At 53.1% G+C, this 21863-nt stretch overlaps 1 protein-coding gene across 1 annotated transcript in view; it reads right to left on the bottom strand.

Moving 5' to 3' along the window:
• Positions 1 to 972: 972 nt before the first annotated feature.
• SCNN1B (sodium channel, non-voltage-gated 1, beta subunit) overlaps positions 973 to 21863 on the bottom strand; it is a 27786-nt gene continuing 6895 nt past the window's right edge. Inside the window, exons 3-12 of the mRNA XM_008568258.1 lie at positions 21470 to 21660; positions 10247 to 10350; positions 8186 to 8349; positions 7903 to 8010; positions 5158 to 5275; positions 4071 to 4146; positions 3916 to 3973; positions 2663 to 2724; positions 1523 to 1598; positions 973 to 1353 (exon numbers count right to left, since the gene is read on the bottom strand). Of these exons, the coding sequence (XP_008566480.1) occupies positions 973 to 1353; positions 1523 to 1598; positions 2663 to 2724; positions 3916 to 3973; positions 4071 to 4146; positions 5158 to 5275; positions 7903 to 8010; positions 8186 to 8349; positions 10247 to 10350; positions 21470 to 21660 (1338 nt within the window). The remainder of the gene's footprint in view (positions 1354 to 1522; positions 1599 to 2662; positions 2725 to 3915; positions 3974 to 4070; positions 4147 to 5157; positions 5276 to 7902; positions 8011 to 8185; positions 8350 to 10246; positions 10351 to 21469; positions 21661 to 21863) is intronic.

Raw genomic sequence — 21863 nt, 5'->3', positions numbered from 1 at the left:
TTCAGATCTGACCAATCGGAGCAGCCTATCCAGCTGGCTGCACTGATTGGCTTAGAGACGGGCATGTGACTTGGTCAGGGACCAGTGAGTGTGAGCCTGAGAGCTGGCTGTGTAAGGAGGGGCTGCCTGGGAGAGCAGAGAGAGACCGAGACAGCTCGTGGTGCCTGGGATGGTTTCATCTAAGCCCGTTTAAATTTCTCTCTCCTCTTTGTACCCCAAAGAAATAGGTTTGGTGGCATTGAAAAAGCCACCAGGCCAGTGCTTTAGGGACAACTTGAAAGGAACTTTAAGAATTGCAGGAGAGAGCTGCCCTTGACTTGTTTAGGGGGACTTCCCTCTTCGCTCTTGAGCCAGTGTGGCTACTGTCCCCAACCACAGATGTGTCAGGGCACCCCGGCTGCCCAGGTGGACAGAGAAGAAAGCTTGACTCCATGTTTTCTACTTTTATTTCCTAAAACAAAGCATGTGCCACCTGGCAGGGCCCCCATGCCTGATGCCCTCCTGCTCCCCACTGCCGCTCTCAGCAAGCCTGTTCACAGAGGGCAGCCATGGCCATGAAGAAAAAGGCTGCTGTTCCTGGGGGACAGACCTCATAGCATGCCCACCTGTTCACCTCTGTGCCAGATGGTGACTGGCATGAGGAGGGGAGTGGTCTGCCACCAGGATACGGTGTCCTGGGGTCTCTGGAGCCTGGCTGGGACATCCCAGGCCAAGGATCAGGACAGGTGGGGGTGTGTGCGGAAACTGGGTGAGAACAGTAGGCCCCACATCCTGTTCCAGCACCACGACCTTTCGAGCCCTTGGCCTGGGACTGGCTAGTTGCTGCTGGCCTCTCTGTTGAGGGACATTGGTTTTGGGCTTGGACACTTGTCCCAGCTCTTTGGAGAGGGTGGCATAAAATGAGGACTTGGGCAATGGTCTCAGCTTCTCAGCTTTGAGTTCTGGGGCTGCCCGGGGTGGGCCAGGCAGGGTCTAGATGGCATCGCCCTCACCGTCAGACTCGATGACGTCAAGGGGCTGCAGACGCAGGGAATCATAGTTGGGGGGCGGGGTGCCTGGGATGGGCAGGGTCTGCTCATCAAGGTAGGCCCCAGTGTTGGGTCTCTGGCTGGCTGTATCCGGCTGGAAGCCGAAGTTGGTGTGGGCCTCCACCAGCTCGGCCACGGTGGGCGGCGGGCCAGCGTAGTCGGCTTGGGCTTGCCGCTGCCGCAGGCTCTTGGCGAAGGCCACCAGCTTGATGATGGTGATCCACACAAAGTCGATGATGATCTCTGCAAACTCGATGAGGCACAGCACGGAGCCCCCCATCCAGAAGCCGAACTGGCCGCCCAGATTGGAGAGCAGCCAGACAATCTGCGGGGAACAGGGAGCTGAGGGCCTGGCATGGGGTGGGCGCCGGGCCTCATATTCTTGCCTCTGGCCCATCTTCAGGGGTTGCTGAGAGGTGGGTTGCTGGGTGCAAAGGGAAAAGGGGTGAGCATCTTGGCCCCGGGGAAGGAACGGGACTGCCCTCCAGACTCACGTTGTTGGCTGCTGACTCTTCAATGGTGCGATAGTTGAATTCTTGGAAGTAGATGTTGAGCTTAACAATTCCCTTCCTGCAGGAGGCGGCACGGAAGGTGAGACCATAGCACCCCCTCCCAGAGGCAGACAGACAGACACACACATGGGAAAGGCAGCCACGGGGCCGCCTCTGCCCTCCCATGGCCTGAGCGTCCTACCTGTCCACTCCACGAGTGGTCAAGTCCAGAGAAAAAATGAAAATGTCACCCTTTCCAGCCCCTCTTTGGGCCACAAAGGGCATCTCTGCCCAGCACCCACCCTGTGGAGCCCTTTCCCAGCCCACCCTTGCCAGTTTCCTAAAGGATACTCTGGCCTGGAACGGGCCCAAAGATCAGTTCTGAGCTCCCCTCTCCTCACCCTAGGGTGGCCCAGCGCGTAGGCAGTGACTGCACAGAGCACCCGAGCCTCGCACCATGATCCGGGCACCTGGGGCAGAGAGGGGTGGCCGAGGAGGCTGCCGCCATACACCTGATGGTCCTCAGAAAGGCTGTGCTGTCTCCAGGCTTTGGTGCAAACTATGTCTTCTGCCTGCACAACTCTGCCTCTTCTGATTTGTCTGACCCATTCCTACTACTCCTTGGAGAGTTAACACAATGTCACCTCCCTACACAGACTTCCCTTATCTCTCCGGCAGACTGAGGCTCCTCTCCTGCCGTGCTTCTGAATGGGAGGGTTGTACAGACCTTCATGACCGTATGCCTTATGTCCATCTGTCCTCTAGGCTCCTGATAGTATGGACCTTGTGTCTTGTGCTCAATGCACATTTGTGCTGAATGCATGGAGAGACGGATGAGGGGATGGAGGGATGGGAGGGTGGATGGAGGGACAGGTGGAAGGATGGAAGGCTGGATGATGGATGGATAGGTGGATGGACAGGTGGCAGATGGGAGAGCAGCCTCCTCCTTCATGGGTGGCAGACTCTGCGTCCCCTGTGCTGCATTTTCTCTCTCACCCCCGGGCTTTCCCCTCCAGGCTTGCTCCTGCATCTGTCCAGTGTGAGCAGGTGTCTGTGCAGCTGCCCTATGTCTAAACCCCTGCGCAAGGCTCTGCTTCCTCCCCTTTCCTGTCTTCTGCAGCCCCACCCAGATTCCAGGCTCACCTGCTCAGGGTGATGTTGGTGCTTTGGTCCCGCTCCTGGGACAAGACATGGAAAATCCAGTCCTGGAACCCAAGACGGCAGCTGAAAACATGGCACCTGCAGCACTCCCTCCCAGCCACTGCCCCACTGTCCGCGGGGAGGGGGCCCCAGCCCCGGGGACCACAGGTCGGGGTGGGGAGGAGGAGGAGGGTCACATGGGAGCTGCGTCTGCTGTTATGGGGAGAAGAAACTCGGGTCTCCAGGCTCTTCCCTGCAGACCCAGCCACCTGTCAGCAGCTTCCTCTTCCCTGACCTCTATCTACAGTGCTCTCTCTCCCCAGCTACTCTCTGCCCTCATCCAACTTCCTCCCCAGCCATGGTCACGGTTTGCTTTGAAATGATCTTATTTCTGCTTATGTCTTGTATATTGTCTCTCTCCAACTAGAACATAAGCTCCACAGAAGGGAGGACGATGCTGGTCCATTCGCTGCTGTGTCCCTGGTATGGTGCCCAGGAATACTGGTGGACGGAGGGAAGGAGGGAAGGAGAGAGGGAGGGTGCAGTGGCTAGAATTATGTCCCCCCAAACTCACTGAAGCTTGAATTGTGTCCCCCAAGATTTATGTATTAGAAACAGCCCCCACTGTGACTGTGAAGAGGGTGAGAAATCCTATTATGGTGATTGTAAGGTGGAGCCTTGAAGAGGTGATGGGATTGTAGGACTGCGCAGTAGTGAATGGGTTGATAATGGTGGTCAGCGGTGTGGCTCTGAGGGCTTTAAAAGAAGAGGAGAGTCTGTCTGTCTTTCTCTGTCTTTCAGGTGATGGGATTGTAGGACTGCGCAGTAGTGAATGGGTTGATAATGGTGGTAAGCGGTGTGGCTCTGAGGGCTTTAAAAGAAGAGGAGAGTCTGTCTGTCTTTCTCTGTCTTTCTCTCTCTCTGCTCTACCATCTTGCAAAGTGAGACCCCTGGGTCACTGTTGCCACCACCAGATGGACTTCGGACTTCCCAGCCTCAGAAACTGTAAGCAACAAATGTCGTTTTTCTTTATAAATCACCCAGTCTCAGGCACACCGTTATAGCAACAAAAACGGACTAAAACAGAGGGAAACAGGGAGGGAGGAAAGGAAGGAAGGACGGGGGAACAAAGAAGGAAGGGAGGGAAGGAGGAGAGAGGCATCCCCTCCAAAGTCCCAAACAGCCTGCACCTGTTCCCAGACCTGCCCCCAGCCCAAAGACGGGGGACCAGGAGCTTGGCCACTGCCCTGTCTCACCTCAGAGGCCTCAGAAGGCCAGTCGGCCATGGAGATGGTCATCTTGTACTGGGTGTCACTGGAAGAGAAGAGACAGGCCTGTTGCCGTCCCGCCAGGCCTGGCTCCTCATGCCCTGCCCCGTGACGGGGCCTGCCCGGCTGCCACAGCCACTCACTTGCAGGACTCCTTGCACATGCTGATGCAGGTCTCTCTCTGGGCCACGCTCATCTGCAGGTCTGAGTAGCAGTAGGCTGAGCAGGAGAGAGGGAGCCGGCAAGTGACTGAGGTGGGTTTCTAGTGCCCCTCCCTCATGGAGCCTCAAACTGGCCACTCTGCTGCAGCCTGTAGGGCTTGGGGTGTCTCATTGTGGAGAATCATCGCTCCCCATCCCACCCCTACTCCAGCCATGTAACCCAAACATCCTAAACCAACTCAGGGTCGGAGCAGCTTCCCCTTGCAGGCGACCCCATCCTCACTAGTGGACGGGGCATAGGGTAGTGTAGGAAGAGATGGGTGACTGGAAGGAATGAGCTTTCGCCTTTTGTCTGTGCACTGTGTCATCTGCTGCCAACAGCACCCATCAGTGTTTGGACTCCAGGCCTCGGCTCCAGCGGGGCAAGAGTGGCTCTTCCTCCTGTGACTCCAGCTTCAAGCTCTGGTGGCCACCACCATGACAGCAGCTTCCTTGCTCTCCCTCCCAGCCCGGCACCATAGAGAGACCCAGTGCATCCACACAGACACAGACACATGCTGAGGATGGACACACAGCCTTGTGCGTGCGCACACACACACACACACACACACACACACACACACACACGTGTGCACACAAGCCAGAGTGCACCAATGTGGGCATTGGAAGCAATGTGTGCCCCGCATGAGCACAGACACGTGCCGTGGTCATGGAGCAACACACATGGAAATGTGCTTTCATACATGGAAACCTAAACACAGGCACACATGTGCCCTCGCCTACATGCCTGGGCTCATGCAGGTGTCACACAGATGTAGGCCCATGAGGACAAGTTCCCTTCCACACCTGTGTGTCTCAAGCACGTGCTTCACCCAATCGAGGAGTGGAGAGGAGCCTGGGTTTCTGCAGAAGGGAGGCCCAGAGGGGCTGGTAGGAGGGACTGTGGAGGGGCCTGGCTCATCGCGTGGCCCCGCAGAGGGCATTACGCTCTGCCCCTCCTCCGCAGTTGCAGCCTGTGTGGGTGGTGGCCCCTGCCCATCAGTGCCGGTGCCCGTGGGTCCCCGCTCACCCCAGTCGGGAAAGTCCTGGTTGTTGCAGTATTTCTCTCCGTGTGGCAGTGGGTACAGGTAGTGGCCGCAGCTGCAGTTATGGATCATGTGCTCTTGGAAGCAGGAGCGAAGGCAGGACTATGCAGTGGGGGGAGAGAACACAGACATAGCTGGTGACGTCCCCACCCTGGCACCAGAGGGAAAGGGCCCAGAGATGCTGATGCCCAGGCTGAGGGAGCTGGGCGAGCTGAGAGCTGCCCCTTTGGCTGAGAAGCCATGACGAGGTGACCAAGTGATGGGCTACAGACCCCGTAATCCAGGCATGGCTGTTCTTCCCCCTTGGGCCTCATAGTAGGTCCCTGGACCCCATTGAGGGGCTTAGGCCAGACCCCAGCAGCCCAGGTCTCACCATTTAAAGCAGGGGCCCCACAGATGACACAGGGAGGGGTGGCTGCCCTGAATCATAACGGTAACGCTCAGATGGCTCTTATTATGAGGTGCCAGCACGTGTGGAGCTCCTTACGTGGATGGACCCCAAAAGACAGCCTGAGGAAGACAAGCAGGCTTGCTCTGCACTCCCAACTCCTGGAGTAAGACGCCCAGCAAAAGCAAGGAGAAAGATGTCCTTTGCTGGAGCTGACCACACAGGAAGTGAGCGACTGCTGGTCTGCAGAATGTCCCCTGGCAGGGGAGGTAAAGGAGCGGACTCACCCCCAGCACTCCCAGCCGCCAAGGCTGGATGTGATGCATCCTGACTCGCTTGGCCCCAACATACTGGGTTTTCAGGTCATCCCAACCTGGTTTCAGTCCACTCAGAGACCAACTATGTGTCCTGGGGCAAGTTGTTAACATCCGAGCCTCAGTTTACTCACGGGTGCAACAGGGTGATCATCACACCTGTCCCCTAGTTTGGGAGGACTCAGCACGGCGTCAGGTGTTCAGTAAGCGCTCAATGCACGGCAGCTGCTATGGTTCGTGTGTCTCTGACTGTCCAGGTTCCTAAGTCCTGAGCCCCGTGGGCTCCAGCTCCAGCCCTTGATGACTCAGCTCCTCCTCTCTGGACTCTGCCCACCGTCCACAAAAGCTCCCCCAAGTCCTCCTCTCCTGCCTCTTCTGCTGGCTCCTTCCCAGACTAATCTTGCCCTTCTTTTTTCCCTGTGGGCTCCTCGCAGGCAGGAAATGGGGGCTGGCCAGCAGATTAGATGGCATGGCCAGGAGTGGCCAGAGCTGGGGCTGGGGGAGGCCGTGGGGTCAGACAAGGAGCTCTGACCTCGGGCAAGAGTGTTCCATCCCTCCAGACCTTGTCTCCTCTGGAAGGAGAAGTCCTCCCCAGGCCCTGTGACTGAGGCTGGGGAGGGCCCAGGCCTGCTCCGGGTTGGGGGCAGGCATCAGGGTGGGCAGAGCTCCTGACCAGGACCTGAGTCCAGGGCCACCGCGCTGGGAGAAGCGAGAGCTGAAGTGTTCCTGACACGAGGTCTCTAGGGCTGGCGCCTCCTTCTCCATCTCTCCCATCTCCCTGTGTTGCCCTGTCTGTCTGTCTGTCCCGCTAGAGGCTCAGAAGACTCCCAGGGATCTCCGTGGCAGACAGAAACCCCTCCAGATTGGGGTGGCCAAACCAGCCAGTTGGAGGAAGGGATGGGACAGGTGGGAGGGGTGGCCAGGCTGGGAGGACCAACTTCCTCCAACAAAGGCAAAGGGAAAAACACGCAAGCTCGGGGCTCCCAGAGATGGAGCAGGCACCAGGGTGCCCCCTTGCTGTGCCTCAGTTTCCTTATCTGCATAGACAGATCAGGCCAGGAGAGGCAGTGTCAGTGAGTGGCTATTTTTGTCATCTTTGCAAGGGTTCAGTCGGCCCTCTCCCAGTGGGGCTGGTGTGGGGACAGGTCTGGCCTGACCCTGGAATTCAGGACAAGAGGGAAACCCCCAGCTGCAGCAAGAGGGATTAAGGCCAGATACAAAGAAGGGCTTCTCAAGTAAACTGATGAGGCATTTGGACCAGGGCCTATAAAATCCAATTTCCTCATTCCAAAATCGGAATGATAATAGCATGACGTCTTAGGGTTGTTGTGAGGGTTGAATGAATTATATATGTGAGGTACTTGAAACAGTGCCTGCCTAGCATGTGGCGAGCCTGCTATTATTAGTATATTAATAAAAGCTGCTGTTATTAGTAATTACTGCCTCGTGGAGGAAGGGTCTGAAGGGATCCTGTGGTGACATAATGTGTGAAGACACAGCATCCCACACACAGTGAGCTCCGTAATGTTAGCTACTGTTTTTGTTTTCTCCTTGACAGACCCCAGAGTGAGATCCCTATAATCCTGGGTGTCCCCAAGGGCACACCTTCCCAAGTGGGGACGACAGGTGGCCAGCTCCGGGCACTAGCAAGAACCCAGGAACTGGACTGTTTCCACAGCCCCAAGGATGTCCTGTGGCCACCTACAAAAGTCCAGCAGAGCCAGCCTTGCCAGGGCCAGCTCTCCCAGAGACCTGAGGCCTCGGACCAGTAGACAGGTACGGGTGCCCAGGTTGCGAGGCCCGCACGGTCTCCCCACCTGGATGGAGTAGGTTGTGTTGTAGTCGCTGTAGAGGTTCTGGACGGGGACATCGGAGCCATTCATGGTGCACCGGCTATAAGGCTCACCCTTGCGCTGTAGCTTGTCCTGTGTCAGCCTTGCCAGGGCCAGCTCTCCCAGAGACCTGAGGCCTCGGACCAGTAGACAGGGACGGGGGCCCAGGTTGCGAGGCCCGCACGGTCTCCCCACCTGGATGGAGTAGGTTGTGTTGTAGTCGCTGTAGAGGTTCTGGACGGGGACGTCGGAGCCATTCATGGTGCACCGGCTATAAGGCTCACCCTTGCGCTGTAGCTTGTCCTGTGTTCAGAGGGGTTGCTCGTGGGTCCCTGCTCACCCCCAGGAAGTCCCCTCTGGGCCTCCCTCCCAGCAAGCACGTGGGGGACTCAGCTCGGCCGCCCTGGCTGGTTTCAGCCAGAAGGCAAGGCCAGGGTGCACTGGGAGGGCCAGGGCTGCCCGTGGGCTCCAGCCATACCACCAGCACCCCGATGGAGGTCTCCGTCCCTGACATGGCGTAGATGCCCTCGTCTCTGATGAAGGGGTACGACCTCTGCTCGTGCAGCATGAGCCGGGCCCCCGCCGTGGATGTGAGGAAGGGGACGTAGTCTTCCTGGCCTATGTCCAGGATCAACTTGAGGCCTGTGGGGAAGGCGGGGCGACGGCTGCCTGAACTCGCTCCCCGAGGCCAAGGGGAGACCCACCGCCAACTTGTCCAGGCTCCCTCCAGCCCGGGGAACGTCCAGGGCCTGCCAGGGAAGCTGGCTCCACTTTGCAAAAACCCAGACCCCAAACATTTCTTGCCTTCTCCATGGCCCCCATCATCTCCTCCCTGTGCTCCTCTTGCCCCCTCCCCCATAATCTCTTTTGGCACTGCAAGTAGCTCTCGGAGGCTCAGCACACCCTTGCCACCCACAGAGAATGGCTGCACCTTCGTTCCCTGCATTCAGTCCCCCTGCAATGCCAGGCTCCTCCCTGCTGCTGGTCTTCTGCTCGGAGGCTCAGCACACCCTTGCCACCCACAGAGAATGGCTGCGCCTTCGTTCCCTGCATTCAGTCCCCCTGCAATGCCAGGCTCCTCCCTGCTGCTGGTCTTCTGCAAAGCTGTTCCCTCACTCTGCAATGTCCCCGCCCTCACCTTCCACCTAGAACCTCCTGCTCTTCCTTCCTTCAGATCTCAGCCCGTGTCATTGCCTCCAGAAACCTTCCTGGTTGCCTAGACTAGCTCTTGGGGTCTTTGCTGGACCCTCTCCCAGCCCTGGAACTTCCCTTCTGTGTACCTGCCTCCTGGTGTGACTCTTTCATTGTCTGTCTGCCTTCCCCACTTGACTGTTCCCTTTTTGAGGGCAGGGAGCAGACCCAATATGCTATCATCCTCGTCCTCAGCGTGGGGCACTAGAGTCAAGTCCCTCTGGTTAGGAGAGTAAGGGCTAGCATGTACCGAGCACTGGCTGCATGCTGAGTGCTGTGCTGAGTGCTCCACTACACACGATCTCATCGGATGCTCACAAGAGCCACATGAGGTAGGTGCTATTATCATCCCCGTTTTATAGATGAGGAAACTGAGGCACAGAGAGGCAAAGTGTCTTGACCGAGGTCACTCAGCCTTGTGCCTTGATTTTAACCACCTGCCTCTATAAAGTGAGTGACTTGGCCGGCACCTCAGTGGCCGAGGTGAAGCCACCTGCCCCGTCAGCCCACTCATCCCCTCTTGGCCAGCAGCCCTGATGGCATTGAATGACAGCTTGCCTCTTGGTGGCTGGTGAGGTCAGAACCTGAGGGGTGGGAGGAAGGATTCACTTCCACCTGGCCACCTCACAAGCCCAAAAGCCACAGCCAGCCTGAGTCCACCAGCCTTTCTCAGGGGGATGGGTCAACGCCATCCTCGAGGGAAGGGCATCTGTCACCAACCACCTTTTGCCTCCTCGCTTCTGTCTCTGTGACTCTCCCTCTTCAAGAACTGTATAGCAGGGAGGCTAAGAGTAAGTGCCATGTATCAACTGGGTGATCTTGTGCAAGCTGTTTAAAAACTTTCCAGAATATCCAGTGTGCGTTTGGTATTTACTACTTCCTGGGTACAGGAAGTTTACCTGCACTACGTCACGACTCACGAGGTATATGCTATGTACCATACCGTATACTACACCACATTGCTATGCTGCTAATGTATGCTACTAAATGCTATTCTCCAAGTGGGGAAATTGAGGCTTTAAGAAGTTAAGTCTCGAGCTCAGATCATCACCCAGTGAGAAAGTGGTGGAGCTGGGATTTGGCCCTGGCATAGGAGCTCGAGCTCTTGACACTGAGCCTTGCTGCTTCTGAATCCTCACTTTGCTCAACAGCAAAATGGGAACACAGTCCCTGCCCTGGGGGTTATGAGCCCTGGGCTGAGAGAACTCCTGGCCCAGCCTCCCTGGCACACAGTGGAGCCTCGGTAATGGCCTCAGTCTCACCCCCCAACAGCTGGTGGTCTTTCGGCCCCGCATGGTAGAGGGTTGAAAGCCTCACAGCTCTGGCCCCAGGATAAAGCAAGACTCACCGAATTCAGTTCCAGGGTTGGCTGAAGGGAGCGCCTTCTCTGTCATGCCCCAGTTGAAGATGTAGCAGTTGCCATAATCAGGGTAGAAGATGGATGTGAAGTTCCTAAAAGAAACACTGTCAGCTGGAGGGCGGTGCCACCCCAGCTGGTGCCTCCCCTGGCTGCTGTCCAGGGCTTGTTGCAGAGGGAGGCAGCACTGCTCAGAGACGCTCAGGAAGGGACAGCTGAGCCAAGGTCATTCTGTCCACCCCTCTGCAGAAGCCAGAGAGGAGATTCCCAGACTCCCTTGAGAAAGAGGGGAAAGGAAGTCTCTCTTGGGTTGGGGCTCACAGCTCTCTGGTTTAGCCATGAGTTATGAAAAAAAACTTTCTTACGCATTATCATCTGTCTCATGCAGACCCCAAAAGAGATGTGTCCACAACCTAACCCCAAAGAACCTGCAAGTGTGATCTTACTTGGAAAAAGGGTCTTTGCAGATGTAACTAAGGATCTCAACATGAGAGCATCTTGGATTACCTGGTGGGCCCTAAATCCAATGAGAGCTGCCCTTGTAAGAGACAGAAGAGGAGAAGACACAGATATAGAGGAGAAGCCCACGTGAAGACTCAGGCAGTCATAAGCCAAGGAACACCCAGGCCCAGTAGTTGCAGGAAAAAGCAAGGAAGGAATCTCCCCTAGAGCCTTCTGAGGGAGCTCAGTCCTGCGACACCTTGATTCCAGACTTCTGGCCTCTTCTGTGAAAGAATCACCTTCTGTTGTTTTAGCCACTCAGTTTGTGGTCATTTGTTAACAGCAGCCACAGGAAACAAACACAGACCATACAAGTGAAATGGAAGCCCTGGACAGTGTTTGCTCAAAGGAGCTGGCGGGATCCAGGATCTGAGAGGTGGGCTGGCGTGTTTCATCTCTACCCCCACCCAACGATAATTATTAACTTAGTAATTAAGTTAATAATAATTATTATTTTGAAGCATTTCTCAGACATCACAGTTTTATTAGTAAACATTTCCATATGTAGCTCTAAAAATAAACTCTTAAAAACAATACTTCAGCCTGTATAAAATAAACTATTCTTAATATTATTAAATATTGAGTTCAGGGCCGGCCCGGTGGCGCACTGGATAGTGCGCCGCTTGGGAGTGCAGTGGCGCTCCCGCTGAGGGTTCGGATCCCATGTGGAGACCGGTTCCCACTCACTGGCTGAGCGCGGTGTGGGCGCAACACCGAGGGTTGCGATCCCATTGCCAGTCATTAAAAAAGACAAAAAGGAAAAAGAAAATATTGAGTTCAAATTTTCAATTGTCAGGCTGTCCCGTGGCTCACTCAGGAGAGTGTGGTGCTGATAACACCAAGGCCACGGGTTTGGATCCCTATATAGGGATGGCCGGTTCGGTCATTGGGTGAGTCTGGTGCTGACGACACCAAGTCAAGGGTTAAGATCCCCTTACTGGTCATCTTTTAAAAGTAAAATAAAAATAAAAATAAAAATAAATAAAACTTCCAATTGTCTCATAAATATCAATTTTGTTTTAAAATTTATTTGTTTAAAATAAGTGGAGTCCAAATAATTTTGATATATAATGGGTCAATAAGCCTTTTAAGTCTCTTTTAATCTATGGCTCCTTCCATCTGAGTTTTTTTCCTATAGCTGTTAAAAGGGTTCCAATTTTCAATTATGCATCTTTTGTAAAATTGCTACCAAAACATTAATGCCCAACACTTATTGGCAGGATATGTTTTTACTACTATTAGTTTACTTATCAATTTTAGGTATATTTTGATTTCCTACCATGGGAAATAAAGGCTTAGCTCTCCCATACACATTTTTCACTTCTTTCTTTGTGCTCTAAGTGGTTGTTTTGTAATTTTACTTAAATCGAAGTCAATGTTTGTGTTATTACAACTTTGCAAATATTGCTCAATGCTGGGTCAAGTAACGCACTGTGACTATGCCTTCTTTTTTATATAACCTTTATTTTTCCTGGAGTTAATTATTACCTCATTTTTTTTCATCTGCCTGATTGTACCTGAACCCATCACTAACTTCTTCCACGTGTTGTAATACCTCTATTTTATGCCCATCAATAAATATCCCTTGTGCCTAAAAAAAAAAAAAGGGTTCTGGTTTGATTCAGCTGATAATTGCAGAGGAACGATACAATTAGAATATCATTGTTTGGGCTGACCCCATGGCGCACTCGGAAGAGTGCAGTGCTGGGAGCGCAGCGACGCTCCCGCCGTGGGTTTGGGTCCTATATAGGAATGGCCGGTGCGCTCACTGGCTGAGCACGGTGTGGGCGACACCACACCAAGGGTTGCGATCCCCTTGCCGGTCACAAAAAGACAAAAAAAAAAAAAAAAGAATATCATTGTTTTGCAACCAGTGATGAATTAACAGCTTCGGGCAATGGCCAGCAGTGGTGACCAATGGCATGTCTCCTGATGAAAGAGCACAGGACGTTGAGGAACAGGTCTTGTCCCCAAACTCAGGCCTGAGTAGGATCAAGTCTCTGTCTCTAACTACCATTAGGAAACTGGAGAGAAATACTGGAGACAGAGGAACATGTTAAAAGACACCACAGAAAGTCAGTCAGCAAAACCCAGCCTGTGGGGAACTCAACAGGATAAATAACCCAATTTCTCCAACAGACATATTGTGAGAGGGGGGAAAGGGAGGCCACCTATAGATTAAAAGAACCTTAAAGACTTAGGTTAAAAGCACAATGTGTGGACTTGAATCCTGATTCAAACAAACAAAAAAGTATGAAATATATAAGCGTGGATAGCTGGTAACTGATATTAAGGAATTACTGTTGAGCTTTTTGGGGGTGGATAATGGTATTGTGGTTCTGTGAAAAGAAAAAAATTTATCTTTTGCAGACACTCTGAACCGTTCATCAACAGAGGAACACGGGAGTGAGACCCCCTGCAGAGCAGCACAGGAGCAGAAGCGAGCCCCGGCTGCTGGGTCTGGGCCTTGGTCCATGTGAGTCTATGAAACTCTCTTCTATGTGTGTGCTCTCAAGTGTCCATGACAAATAGCTTAAAAAATATCTTTCTACATTTTTATGTTGTTCTTTTTTAAATTTACTAAAAAGAGAAAAAAATGGAAGTGCATCAAATGATGCAAAAAAAAAAAAAGAGTCAACTGATACGCAGTAATTTTTTTTTCTAAGATAAATATTGCACCCACTGCTGGGTGTATACCCAAAGGAATGGAAATCATCATGTCAAAAGGACACCTGCACTCCCATGTTTATCGCAGCTCTATTTACAATAGCCAAGAATTGGAACCAAACTGAATGTTCATTGACAGATGACTGGATAAGGAAAATGTGGTATATCTACACAATGGAATACTACTCAGCCATAAAAAAGAGTGAAATTCTGCCATTCTCAGCAACATGGATGAGCTTAGACAAAATTGTGTTAAGTGAAATAAGCCAGGCACAGAAAGAGAAATACTGCATGTCCTCACTCATAAGTGGGAGCTGAAAAAATAAAGAAACAAAGATAAAGAAAGAGATAGAGAGAGAAAGAGAAAGGAAGGAAGGAATGAAAGAAGGAAAAAAGGAAGGAACAATAATCACAATAATATGTTGAACTTTCAATAAAAACAAGAACAGAACTGCGGTTATTAGAGGTGGGATGGGGTGGGGGAGGGAGAGGGGAGGGGGTTAGCGAGAAATTGATTAAGGGTCACAAAAATTGATTATGTTTTGTAAACACGAGTGTCCTAATTATCTGATTTGATCACCACATACTGTACACAGGTATTGATATTCAAATCTGTACCCCACAAATATGTATCATCAATTGTTTCAATAAAAAAATTGCAAAAAAAAAAGATGTTAAAAAGAAGATAAATATTGCAGAACAGAATTGTCTTTTAAACCTTGTATTTCACAGCAAACATTTACTGAGCAACTTTTATGGACCAGGCCCATGCGGAACATTTCTGTACACATTATCTCTTTTAATCCTCAAAACAATCCCATGAGGTCAAGTGTTGTTTTCCCCTATTTTCAGATAAGGAAGCCATTTCCTGCATCTTTCGTGTCACCTGCTGGTCTAGCACAGCGAGGGGGTTCCAGGGCTGGCTGTGGAATTTGACCTGGTAGCTGACCCTGGCTCTGCCACCATCTGACAGACTTGAGCTGCTCACTCAACCTCTGAGCTTTGGTTTCCTTGACAGTGAAAGGAGAATCAGGAAGACATCATATTTCCTCACCCCACAAGCACTCGTTGAGGTGGGGCTGGGCTAGGGACGCTGAGGAGCGAGACGGGGCTGCAGTTCGCAGCTCACGACGTGGCGGAGGACACACAGCGGTGTCTCGTCACTTCTCTCCCTCCAAAATGTGGCTTTAGCCTGTCCACTTCCTCCATCCCTAAGGCTTCCACCCTGGTCCAACCCACCAGTATCTCATGCCTGGATTCCTGCAGGAGCCTCTGCTTCTGTGCCTGCTGCCCTACAACCTTCTTCCTGCACAGCGGTCACGGTCGTGGTCTGCACTTGTGAATCAGACCACGGGCACGCCCCTGCTCAGAACCCTGCAAAGCCTCCTTGTCGCTCACAGAATAAATGCAAACTCCCTGCCTTGGCCTTCTCCTCCTCATTCACTACAGTCCAGTGACACCAGGAGCCTCTGCTTCTGTGCCTGCTGCCCTACAACCTTCTTCCTGCACAGCGGTCACGGTCATGGTCTGCACTTGTGAATCAGACCACGGGCACGCCCCTGCTCAGAACCCTGCAAAGCCTCCTTGTCGCTCACAGAATAAATGCAAACTCCCTGCCTTAGCCTTCTCCTCCTCATTCACTACAGTCCAGTGACATGCCAAGATGTTTCCCGACTCAAGGACTTTGCGCCGCTGTTGCTTGTGTCTGGAATATTCTCTAACCAGCTCTTCTCCTTCCTCAGGTTTCATCTGCTCTGAGTCCTCTCCTGAACCCCTGTGCAGAACGATGGACTCTAACTGTTGATGTGAGAGTGAGCGGGTAGAGAAGTCTATTACTATTAGTCAGTAGTACTTTAATTATTCCTAATGGTTAGTAATAGACTTCTCTACCCGGTTACTATCATTTCCACCTGTTCGTTCTCTTGATTGCATGTGTCAGAATCTGAAATCATCTTCTTGATGATCATAAGCCCTGGAAGGACACACGGCCTTGCCTGTCTGGGAGGAGAAGACCTCAGAGGTTGAGACCACAGGCCCGGGAGCCAGCCTATCTGACTTTGGATTCCTGCTCTGTTGCTCACTTGCTGGCGAGCTTGGGGCTTGTTACCTCACCTCTCTGTGCCTCACTTTCCCCACCTGTAACACTGGGACAACAGCAGCGCCCACCCTACAGGACTGGGGTGAGGACTGGATGCCTAGCATACGGTAATACTCAAAAAATGTTGGCTGCTACTGTACACCGCTCTGTCCCCAGAGCTCGGCACACGGTGCACAGACACTCGGTAAATATTTGTTGAGTGGATTATAATATGTGATAAGAGCATCCACAGAGATAAACATGAAGGAGTGACACCTAGCTCCCTGGGGGGTGGGGAGAGGCTCAGGAAAGGGTTCTTGCAGGAGGCGAGGCCTGTGCTGAGACTTCAGGGGGTGAGTAAAGGCAGCTGAGTCTGGAGGGTAGGGAGGGGACGGTCCCCCACCCCCAGCCCCCGGCAGGGGCACAGCTTGGGCAAAGGCCCAGAGGGAAGAGATGGCTTTGGGCGGGCACCGTGGAGTCTATCTACTGTGTGGCATCGGGGCTGTGGCCACAGGCAAGGAACAGAGCAGGGCAAACCAGACAAAGCCGGGCACTGCTCTTGAGGGAGACCCGCCCTGGGCTGCGGGGACACACTGTTCCCAAGAAACTGTCTCAGACAGATGCAGCCCGGGAGCAGGAAGCTGCTCAGGGTGTGGTTGTATCCCTTCCTGCTGGGACCGCACTCAGTCTTGTCATACGTGTGAACTGTTTGCTCATTAATAATGCTCCTTACCCAGGGAGGCTGCTCCCAGCGCCGGCTGCCTCCAGAGCCAGGCATTTCCTTCCAGAAAGCATTCCTGGGACAGGGGTAGGCATGCAGACAGAGACCCACAAGCCTCCAGAAAAGACCTGGAAACACAGCATCCCAGCAGGAAGCAGTATAACAACAGCGGTACTGTGTGGTTGGCGGTCAGGGAAGGCTTCCCAGGGCAGAAACTAGCTGGCCAATCCCCAAAGCAATAATACTAATAATTATAATCATAATGCTCATACAAGGGTACTTCATAAAGATTGTGGAAGAATAGAATTAAAAGATAATACGAATCTTCCCGTGAAATTTTTGAAGCATCTTCCTACATGCCAGATGTTGGTTTCTACATACCGTTTTCCAACAAAAAGAACCAGGGCCCCTCGGAGGAATGGATGAGTCTAGGGCTGCGGCATCTTGTAGTGCCAGAAAGTAAGAAAGTGCCCCCAAACCCACAACGAAAGGATGGAGACATGTCAGAGAGACAGAGGAGCTAAATGAAAGAGTTTGCAGTGGCCAAAGCTGATAGAACTGAAGCAAGAAAATAAATACACGGTGTTGGATTGCAACCCAAGTGCTCGGGAGTCCACACTGGTGCAAATTAGTAACTGAATAAACAAATAAATAGAGAAGACATAAATCTTCCCTGTAGAAGCTATTCCGTCTCTCCTGGAGGTGTGGGGCTTAGTGCTCATTCCCAGTAACCAAGTGAGGACAGTTGATGTCCCAGTGATGCCACGTGGCCACCACGTACCCCCGACATTGCAATGTGGAGGTTCCTCACCTCTGTGGTGTTCTTCCTCCAAAAGTGTAACCCCAGTTGAGAAAAACAGGTAAATGTGAATTGAGGACTTTCTATAAAGCACCCAATCAGTACTCCAAAACTGTCAAGGTCATCCAAAAGAGGAAGTCTGAGAAATGGTCCCAGGGACTAAGGAGACATGACAGCTAAATATGATGTGTCTCCTGGTTGGGATTCTGGGGCAGGAAAAGGCCACTGGGAGAAACTGATGAAATCCAAATAAAGTGTTGAGTTTAATTCACAGTCACGTGCCAGTGCTGGTTTCCTAGTTTTGGCAAGTTACCATGGTGACGTAAGAGTTAACAGCAGAGGAGACCGGGTGAGAGGTCCAAGGGAACTCTGTGTGCTATCTTCGTGACTTTCCTGTAAATCTAAAATTGTTCCACGATTACAAAGTTTACTTTTAAAATGCTCATATAATGTTTACTATGTGCCAGGCACTGTACTAAGTGCAGTCACGTATCACCTCATGACAGGGATACCTTCTGAGAACTGTGTCATTAGGAGATTTTGGCATTGGGCAAACATCATAGTGTACCAGCACAGACCGGGACAGCATCACCTACCGCACACCTAGGCCATCATGGTGCTACGACACTAGGGCTACGATGTCACTTAGTGATAGGAATTTTTCAGCTCCGTAATAATCTTATGGCACCATCACTGTATATGCGGTTCGACATTGACCAAAACGTAGTTATGTGGCACGACTGTACTTTACATGTGTTACCTCATTGACGTGGCTATCAGGTCATTTCACTGTCCCTATTTTCCAGATGAGGAAACCGAGGCACAGAGAGGCTACACAGAGCTGGCATTCAAATCCAGGTAGTTTGGTGTCAAGGTCCAAATGTGGCTCACATTTTCCCAGTACTGCAGCTGCTGCTGCTTCTTTTTTTTTGTTTTTTTCGTTACCGGTAAGGGGATCGCAACCCTTGGTGTGGTGTCGCCCACACCGTGCTCAGCCAGTGAGCGCACTGGCCATTCCTACACAGGATCCAAACCCACGTAAGGGGATCGCAACCCTTGGTGTGGTGTCGCCCACACCGCGGTAAGGGGATCGCAACCCTTGGTGTGGTGTCGCCCACACCGCGCTCAGCCAGTGAGTGCACTGGCCATTCCTACACAGGATCCAAACCCACAGCGGGAGCGTCGCCGCGCTCCCAGTGCCGCAACCCTTGGTGTGGTGTCGCCCACACCGTGCTCAGCCAGTGAGCGCACTGGCCATTCCTACACAGGATCCGAACCCACAGCAGGAGCGTAGTCGCGCTCCCAGTGCTGCACTCTCCCGAGTGCACCATGGGCTTGGCCCATGCTTCTTGAGCATTTACCACGGATGAGNACCCTTGGTGTGGTGTCGCCCACACCGTGCTCAGCCAGTGAGCGCACTGGCCATTCCTACACAGGATCCGAACCCACAGCAGGAGCGTAGTCGCGCTCCCAGTGCTGCACTCTCCCGAGTGCACCATGGGCTTGGCCCATGCTTCTTGAGCATTTACCACGGATGAGGGAAAGAGGATGGAGTCAGAGAGACAGGGAGGACGCAGGGCATGGCGTTTGCAGCCCAGCACCGGGGCGGGCAGAGAGGCACATTCCTGTGCCGTGTCAGAGGCTGACTCAGGAAGACGGGTGACCAGGGCCGTGGGAGGAGGGAGAGCTCAGAGATGGGTTGGCTGAGGTTTCTGTGCCTAGATGCCTGGGTGGCGCCTTTCACTCAGACCTGTTGAGGGCTGAAGAAATAGGCTTGGGAGAGGTGGGCAGGGAGGGGAGATGACAGATCGTCGTTTCTGATGAGGTGGCACAGTGACGTGCAGTGGGCCTGGCCCAGGCTGCTAGTTCTGCCACTCACCAGCTACGTGACTTCAGAGATGTTACTTAACCTCTCTGGGCCTCAGTTTCATCATCTATAAAATGCGGGAGTAACAGTACCTTTCTCATGGATGTGTTGCCAGTGTCGAAGTAATTTTATACATGTGAAGTGCTTGAACAGAACCTGGCATGTACAAAAGATCCAATCAATGTTGGCATGATTATTGAACTTGAATTCCTTGTCAGACGTGGGCTTAATAGTCGACATAACTGTTATTTATTGAACCTGGTACTACGGTCAGTGCCTCACACATGCTAACTCATTTAGCATTGAGTGCAACATGCAGGGTAGGCACTGCTATTATGTATTTTATGGAGGAGGAAAACTGAAGCACAGGAAGATTAAGAAACTTGCTGAAGGTCACACAGCTTGTTAAGACAGAGCCAGGATTAGCGCTCAGTGGTCTCACCCAGATCCCAAGCCCTGACCTCTTCAGTAAACTGACTTCCCAGCCGCAACCACACCAGGCATGCTGTCTGCCCATCAGCCAGTTAGATCCCCGTGTTCTGCTAATGGCTCCTCAGAGTCCTTTTGGGGACCATCAGTCCTTCACCCTCAGTCCATATGACCATAATGGGCCTCCCTTTGGAGGGTGCGCTGTTGGCAGCAGGCACACCATGCCCAGCCCATCCAGCCCAGCCAGGCTGCCTCCAGCACTGGGCCAGACAATGGAGCAGCTGGTTCAGCATGGGGGCTGTGTTGTAGCCTGAGAACTGTGTCATTAGAACTGTGTCACACACATGTGCATTGAACACAGGGATCCTGCTTGGTGGGGAGGGACCTGACAGCTGATGCCAGCTTCCCACCTCTCTCGTGCTCCAGGGCATGCTCTCATGGAGCAGATGGGCCATATATTTGAAATTACTGTGTTACATTTCTCTTTCAGCTGAGCAGGTAAAAATGGATTTGCTTGTGGACCTTCCCTTAGTCCGCTGGGTATCACTGGCTTATGGCAGGACTGCCAGGAATGGCCTGAATAAAGGTCCCTGGCCAGGAGAGTGGGACTAAAATCCAGCCTGCAACCAGCTAGCCAAGTGGAGGCCCGCAAGGCAGGACATGTGCCATCAGCAGGGCACCATCTCGTAGTTCTCCCACCTGTAGGGCCACCTTCTTCCAGTCCACACAATGGGTCCTACTTGGTGGGCCCTGATTCTTGGACATATGTGCAAAATGTCTTCCCAAGAGTGCCTGTGTATTTGGGGGAGAGTGGATCCATAGCTTTCAGCAGACTCTCAAAAGAGGTTCCCAGAGGTTCCTGAAGGTTCCTGAGTGGAGGAAGCTGGGCTGAGGCCACAGTCCCTAGGAGGGCAAGCCAGGAAGCTGGTCACACACCCAAAGCTCAAGGCTAAGCCAAAGACCTTTTCTTTTTTTTCTAAGATGACCGGTAAGGGGATCTTAACCCTTGACTTGGTGTTGTCAGCACCATGCTCACCCAGTGAGCTAACTGGCCATCCCTATGTGGGATCCGAACCCTTGGCCTTGGTGTTATCAGCACCGCACTCTCCCGAGTGAGCCACAGGGCCGGCCCCAAAGACCTTTTCTACAGAAGACTGAAGTGTGAGATTTTGGAGTCCAGTCCAGGAGGACACCAGCAAATCACAGAAACTGGACTGGCCGAAGTCTGTGGGTGTGTCTACCCACCACAGCCAGAGGCTCGGCCACGAGGCCAGGGAGGGGGCCTGAGCTGGGCAGTCCTGCCTGTGCCCAGCCTCCCTTCCCACGTGCTCATGCCCAGTGAGCCAGCGGAGCACCAGAGACGGGACAAACTTGGTGCCTAGGCCCAGGCTTTGTTGTCAGGAGCCAGGAGGTGGGGGAGGTGGGAATCCATGGGGCAGCAGTGAGGGCCAGGCTCTCTGGGTTAGCATGACTCACATCCTGCCAGTCCCTCAGCATCGGGGGTTGTTAAGGAAAAGTAATATTTACAGTGACACCTACATAGCCTTGTTCTAGCTGGTGAGATGAGCCCACCCATCTACTCTCCACAGTATCTCTATGAGGTGGGTACGATGACTGTCCCTGTTTTAGAGATGAGAAAACTGGGGTGGTGGGTGCGGGGCTGCCCACCTCGATATCCCCAGCTGCTGGGTGTGGGAGGCTAACAGCTCACAGTCACTCCTTCTCCCACCCCCATGTCTGGGAAGTTGGGAGACCCACCCCATCCTCTCAGGGGTGGCCACAGCCAGTGACGGATGGACACATTACAAAAGGCCAGGCCCCTCTGTCAAGGGAGGACAACTCTGTGGTACAGCAGATGCTCCAGACCCTCCCATGGGTCAGGCCAACTCTAGACGTCACCTGAAAAGACATCCTTGCTTAGCTTTTTCCTCCTTTCCTTAGAGACTTTTCCTAAAGTGATTTCCTCGAAGCACGATGAGTCCCAGGCTTTGCCTCCAGGAAACCCGACCTGACACCAAGGCACAGAAAAGCATGTGTAGACAGCTGGTGAATGGCCACGTGGGATTTGAACCCTGGCAGGCTGAGCTCCTAACCAGAATGCCCACTGCCTCTCAGAGCAGAGGGCTGGCGGGCGGGCAAGGGGTGGCTCTCACCGGTAGCTGCAGGGCTCTGCCCCGAACAGGCAGGCCAGGATCATCCGCTCCGCAAGGTAGCCCATCCGCACCAGCTCCTGCTGCGGCACCTGCGAGAATATGTTGGTGGCCTGCAGGGCGTACCACTCTGTCACGGCCTGGGCGGCGCTGGTGAAGTTCCGGAAGGTGCACATGGTCCCATTGATGCTGCACTGTGGGGGCCAAGAGGAGTTCCTGTGGGTGCGGGGGCTGCTGGCAGGGCAAGGGCAGTGCTCTCCCAGGCGCCCCTCTGGCTGCATCTTGGCAATAGCACAAGTGTTCACACCCTCACTCATGTATGTTCATGGGCCGCCACCTCCCAGCCAGCTGTCAGTCACAAGAACTTGTATATAGCCACCAGGAACCCCCCCCCCCC

This window comes from Galeopterus variegatus, unplaced genomic scaffold (assembly GCF_000696425.1).
Source record: "Galeopterus variegatus unplaced genomic scaffold, G_variegatus-3.0.2 Scaffold391, whole genome shotgun sequence".
Lineage (NCBI taxonomy): Eukaryota > Metazoa > Chordata > Mammalia > Dermoptera > Cynocephalidae > Galeopterus > Galeopterus variegatus.
The sequence above is the reverse complement of the archived record's forward strand: the minus strand, read 5'-3'. Positions and strand labels throughout refer to the sequence as shown.